General features: G+C 39.6%; 1 protein-coding gene across 1 annotated transcript; it reads right to left on the reverse strand.

Moving 5' to 3' along the window:
* Positions 1 to 933: 933 nt before the first annotated feature.
* On the reverse strand, positions 934 to 5087 carry LOC5506325 (phospholipid phosphatase 1). Its single transcript, XM_032374691.2, has 6 exons — positions 4752 to 5087; positions 3521 to 3639; positions 2763 to 2963; positions 2472 to 2529; positions 1829 to 2005; positions 934 to 1215 (listed from the first exon to the last, which is right to left on the reverse strand). The coding sequence occupies exons 1-6, from the start codon at positions 4980 to 4982 to the stop codon at positions 1093 to 1095; spliced, it is 909 nt and encodes a 302-aa protein (XP_032230582.1). The 5' UTR covers positions 4983 to 5087; the 3' UTR covers positions 934 to 1092.
* Positions 5088 to 6028: the final 941 nt, after the last annotated feature.

Raw genomic sequence — 6028 nt, forward strand, 5'->3', positions numbered from 1 at the left:
GTCTTCTCTCTCTATCTGGAATTGCGCGTTTTCCAGGTTTTTCCGTCATGTCCAGACTCGTACCCAGTCGTTATCTGCTGTTGCGTGGACATCCACAGGAATCCTGAAGCGAGGACGGAAAAAAAATAACGACTGGCAGATTACAGATCCAAGATGGCGGACGAAATCGGCGAGCAAAAATGTTACGAATTTTCACAGACGAAGAAGGACCTATTCATACTGCATTTCTTGCCTGTAAAATTCCATGTGCACATGACAACTGCAGAAATAGCCTAAATACTTTCCTGGAGTTTGGAATTCGGCGTAAGGTCATGTGCGAATAGTGACTTCCTCGCTTTTGAGCTTCTTCTAGGGAACATAAAGACAATATGTGCTCGAATTATATATCTGAAAGTGTATATTTGTGATAAATACAATCCAACCAGAGCAGTATGAGTTCAAATGAGTGCCAGAACACTCACACCATCCAAATTCATTTCATGAAATTATGTATCGAGCTCACCAGTGTCGTCCGCCGTCTTGCGTTTTACGAAACGAAAATATCCTCTAATTGAAAAGGGAACCACCGAAAATAAAATTAAATGGTTTACAACGAGTGTGTGTAGGTAGGCCCTTGGACTTGTGCGCAAAAAAAGTAAAAAAAACGGTCATAAAAACGCTGCTTGCAAGATATTTGAAAAACTTGAAAGATATTTCCTGAGTTCTGCCAGACGTCAAGCGAATTCCGACCCCGAAACCGCATCCTGACCGTCATGCATCGCGCGGCGTCTGGGTACGAGACTGCGTCATGTCTGTGAGGCCTAGAAATTTACGTATTCTATATTTTTCCATCACATGGTCCATTGCTAAAACTGCATATTCTTAATTAAACCCATATCTGTTATGAGGTACCCATGCCTCTCTTTGCCTGTAATGTCTTTTTATATCCATTTATATTACGAACCTCTCTTTACCCTTTTATGAACGCTATATTCTTTGTTCTCATTGACTATTTTGTTAAAACTATTTCTTAATAAGACCCAAGGTTCTGCTAGATCTATAAGGATCCCAATGCCCCCATCGCTAGTGGTATAGCTCTTGCCATTGAGGTTGTCAGCGCATTGATTTCCTGGTTAGACCCTCTCGTTCTTCGTCGGCATCGTTGTCAAGTCGCAGCAGGCTGTATGGCTTCAGGGAGTGCTTGGATACGTCGAAAAGTCCACAAACTTTGGTCGCCTGTGCGAAAATTGTTTTAGAAGAGAAGTTATCGAAATCATTATTAGTGATATCCTGTAGCCATATGAAGGTCAAGGGCGTGGGATACCTTCAGCCCCCCCCCCCCCCCCCCCCTTCCCCCTGCCCTTGCGACACGTCCATAATTTCTTATTTACTGATACGGACGTACTTAACGTGAAAACTGAAAGCAACAAAGCCAGAAGGGCGACTTGTTTGGATACCGGGACTAAGAAAAATAAGTTACAGACCTAAAAGCACAATTCAATAAACACAGAAAACCACGATTTCTTTAACGACCAACTAAATCTGCTCTAAATTTTCGGTGACTCGAAATCTACTGTCCTTGCACCCCCCCTCCCTCCCTATTTCGCCCCCGAAAAAAATTAATACGTCGATTATGTCTGCGACTTTCTTGAACTAGTCTCCCTCGCAGCGTTCTGGACTCGTCACGCTAGGCGGCGCAAAAACTTATCTAAGCCTAGACTAATCTTGAACTTATCAACTTATCCGTATAAAAAATAATGTACTGTGACTAACGACTTGGGGGGTTGGGGCTTCAATAGTATAATAAAGGATGACATCACGTGTGCGTACAGCATACTAATATACTAACCAGTAACCATGCAGCCGCTGACCCGAGGATGACACCAGCAGCGACGTCCGACCAGTGATGTGAGTAGTCTTTGACTCGACTCATTCCCACAGCGAGCGCTCCCAGGATGGCTGCTACCTGGAGGGCGGTTCGGAGGAGCTTGGTCCTGGACAGACATTCAGCCGCTTGCAGGCTCAGCTGTCGTGGTGAACATTCCATACCAGAAATTAGTCACTTGAATTATTAACCAGCCAACCGTTATAGGCGGCCCTCTACTGGCTACTAGGTTATTCTTGAACGGGTGCGTAGGCCCTCTACTGGCTACTAGGTTATTCTTGAACGGGTGCGTAGGCCCTCTACTGGCTACTAGGTTATTCTTGAACGGGTGCGTAGGCCGTTTCCCTACCCCCGTTCGCTTCAGCCCAAGTAAAAAAAAAACTTTATGTTTAATTTGGATTTCTTTTTGTACGTGAATGTAATCGCCCAACCGCCAACTCTAATGATCCGACTAATTGTCCATGTTCTTTTTGTAAGCATATCACGCACAATCTCCAAACACCATTCAGTATCTTCTCTTATTCTATTTTTCACAATCCAAGTGACGTTACCGTGAGACGCGTCCACGTCAAGCGACCAAGTGACGTGACCACATGATGCGACTTACCGCTACGAACACCATGCAGTACATGGCGACGAGAGTGTTGACGGACGGGAATGAAAGCCTACAAGAATTCCAAAAGTGAAACGTTAAAATGAATAACAACTGTGAACGATGTAAAAAAAAAAAGAAAAGAAAAACGAGAAAAATACAAAAATAGAGAAATGTCACTAGCAATATCGCAATCCTGCTCTGGAACACAACTAATAATATATGTGAATGAATGCCGCAGCTAAAATGAGTAAATTAAAAAGGGACAAATATAGCGCCGCGATCTCTACCCAGTACCATCAATACCTGGCCCTCTTGACATCCAGGGCGTCCCCAGTACACACGTCTTTCGTGATGTAACCCTCGTTGCAGTCGAACAGCGTGGTATTGGGTTTGCACACAGCCAGGAAATTAGGCGTCAGTCGACCAGTCATCACGGAAACCACATTGAATATCAGGAAGAGCAGAGGGATCCCGTACAGAAACACGGCCATTCGGTGCAGCATCCTGGCCATAATACAAGCGAATGCGAGAAAGATTTTAAAAAGTCAACTAAGCATTTGAGCGTCGAGATTTGATACTAGCAGAAAATGCAAATGCACTCTTTTTTATAAGAACGTCTAATTTTCAGTTGAGGCTGGGCCGTTCTTTTTTTTTTTTTTTTGGAGTATTTTAAGGATAAAAATGTCCTTAAGGACGTTCTTAAATTTTAGTGTATGTAAAAATATAATACCTAATGCATTATTAGAAAGGGAATTACACAGATGAGCAATAGCAATATCTCAGGTTGTGTTATTATGAACGCAATTTGACTCTGCATTTTAGAACGTATCACACGTTCGTAAAATTTGTGGTCAACTCAGGCTGAACGTTTTTTATAAAAATATTCTTATATATATATAAAAAGAGTGTAATGCTGCTCGCTTTTAAGTTCCGTCATTTTGTTAAGCCCACTGCGCAGTTGTTCTGGTCTGACCTCTGAGCTCAAGCGCTTTCCGTTTCAGTGGTCAGTACGACTGTCTAAGCGGGCTACTTGTGTTTAGGCTTTAGCCATCTAGTGTTACCTGATAATCCAAGAGGGGATAACAACAGAGCCGAGTTTCTTGTCATCCCACTCCTCGTCCTCAGCATTTCCTTCCCGTCGAGGTTTAGTTAACTGATTACCGCATTCAAGACTCACTATCTGCAACAGAAATCATCACTTGTTAGCAATAATTTCATATGTTTCTTTGTGCTTATACGAAATCATTTAATACACTCTTTTTTTAATACGAAATTCTATTTTTCAGTTGAGGCTTGGCCGTTCTTATTTTTGGGACATTTTAGGGCTGAATATGTTCTTAACGATTTTCTTAAATTTTAGTGTATATAAGAATATAATACCCAATGAATTATTATGAAGAGAATTTAATTTGTCATAGTGTAATACACTAATGATCGATAGCAATAATAAGGTTGTCCTTATGGTTCCCTGCTAGCAGAGGCCTATTGTGTATTTGTTTTTAAAATTATCGCATGCACGTTGTATAATATATATGTTATTTATTTTCCATTGCATAAAAATATTAGCCCACCATTTTTATCTTCTTTTTTTTCAGATTTTCGGAAAATCTGAAAAAGTACAGGCCAACATTCAGACTAGGAGAATAAAACCTCGTTTCAACGAAAAAAGCTATTTTTTTATAACATGTGATCATTTTATTTTAGCGTCAGACACCCAAAGAGAGCACAGAATATTTTCATTTTCTTGGCTAGCACAGTGTATTACGCAGTTGGAAATTCATATTATATCAACATTAACTCAAACACAAAAGAAGGTTATCGTTCGAATCATTGTTCAATTAAAAATGATTCCGAAAGATACCATATAAAAGTGATAGCTTTTTAAAATTATTCGTGAAAAAAAAAATAGGGAAACAATAAATCTATGACAAAACTGATTGAATACTTGAAGAGGAGTCGACGCTTGGCTGATGTAGCTTTCCGCAAATATCTAAACAAGTGTTAACAAGTTTTCGTCAGCTAAAGCGTTCTTTTGTTTTTTTTTTTATACTTCCTCAAAGATATGTCAGGGTCCATGAATTTAATTTCCTTTATTTAGTATATATCATGTCCAGCTACTAAATTGGCGTTACTATTATTGAAAAACAGCATAAAATGAGTCAGGCATATCGGTTTTTCGTGACGTTGCATTAGAAAATACATTAGAAAGGCGTTTGCCATATTAAATGCCATACCACTTCCCATAACACCCAAAATGCCATTATGAACAATTTCTTGCTCTATCAAACTCACCATAAACAGAGTGAAAGTAACTCCGATACCAATCACTGCCTCAAACGGAACTGAATCCTTCAGGAGAGGCTTCTGTATCGACATATCATTGCAAAAAAAGCCCCGTTTGAACGGCTGAAGTCCCCCAACGCGCAGGTAAATGAATTCGTTCAGCACAGCGGAAAGTATGATGAGTCCGAAAAAGCAGATGACCTCCAGAGAGATACAGAACAAGCTTTGTGGAGACGCCATTGCCCTGGCGTGGTTCTAGTTTAACTTCTTATTATGCTTTTTTAGACGGATGGGTGAGCGCGAAGTCGGTGGACCATTTTATTCAGTGTTTTCTCCGCATCGGTCAGTCAATTTGCATTGCTAATCTTAACACATTGTTTTTAATGGTAACCCGGTTAACCGCAGTCTGTAAGAAACATTCCTTTGGTTATTTGATCGGGTTGTTGATCATCCCGCCTACGTAAAAGCGAATCCTTTTTTATATTTGATAACCAGATAGGGCAAACAAAAAGTCCATAGATTATAAAAATAAATAATTCTTTTCTCATATAGACGGTGGTCGCTAGTATGCAACCATGCCTTTACTTTTACCCACGTCAAAAATACAACTCGAATGATCATTTTTAGTATAAAAGATATTCGGCTTATAGAATCCATTCCTTTTACAAACCTCAAAAGATAACTAAATAAAATTCCTACCCGGGTGGAGTTTGGTAACTTTATTATAAGGTGAAAGTGTTTTCCAAAAAGGAATAAATTTTAAAATGAAAAAAATGCGGCACACAACGAAGAGGCCAACAAAATCCTAAATAATTTACACTATGAATCGCCTTTCTGATTGGTGGAGAGTACGTCGGTAGTAGAGCACATAAACCGTACCACAGGTAGCCTTAGCCCTCCATTTGTGCCTAAAAACAAAAAACTGTGAAATTTTCGCTTGTTGAAAAGAAATGAAAAAAAGTGTTTCTGAAGAATCCAGATACAACCACTATTTAGGAGGAATTCTTCCCCCACCACCTCCCGAATTCTTTCAGGTTTGGCCCCCAACAGTAGATTGTTCTACAAAGTATTTTAAAACGATATTGGGACAGACATCACAAAACACGAAGGAGGTACGCATATTTGTCACTGCTATAAACACCAATTTTAAATCAACATTTTATTAATAATAAACTTTTAAATTTGGAAATGCATTTATAATATTTGTACAAATAGTAAAATTTAAAATATTCCAATAACGTTTATCTTAAACACTTGAAACAGGGGATGACATAGACTGCCAACAT

This window comes from Nematostella vectensis, chromosome 1 (assembly GCF_932526225.1).
Source record: "Nematostella vectensis chromosome 1, jaNemVect1.1, whole genome shotgun sequence".
NCBI classification, from domain to species: domain Eukaryota; kingdom Metazoa; phylum Cnidaria; class Anthozoa; order Actiniaria; family Edwardsiidae; genus Nematostella; species Nematostella vectensis.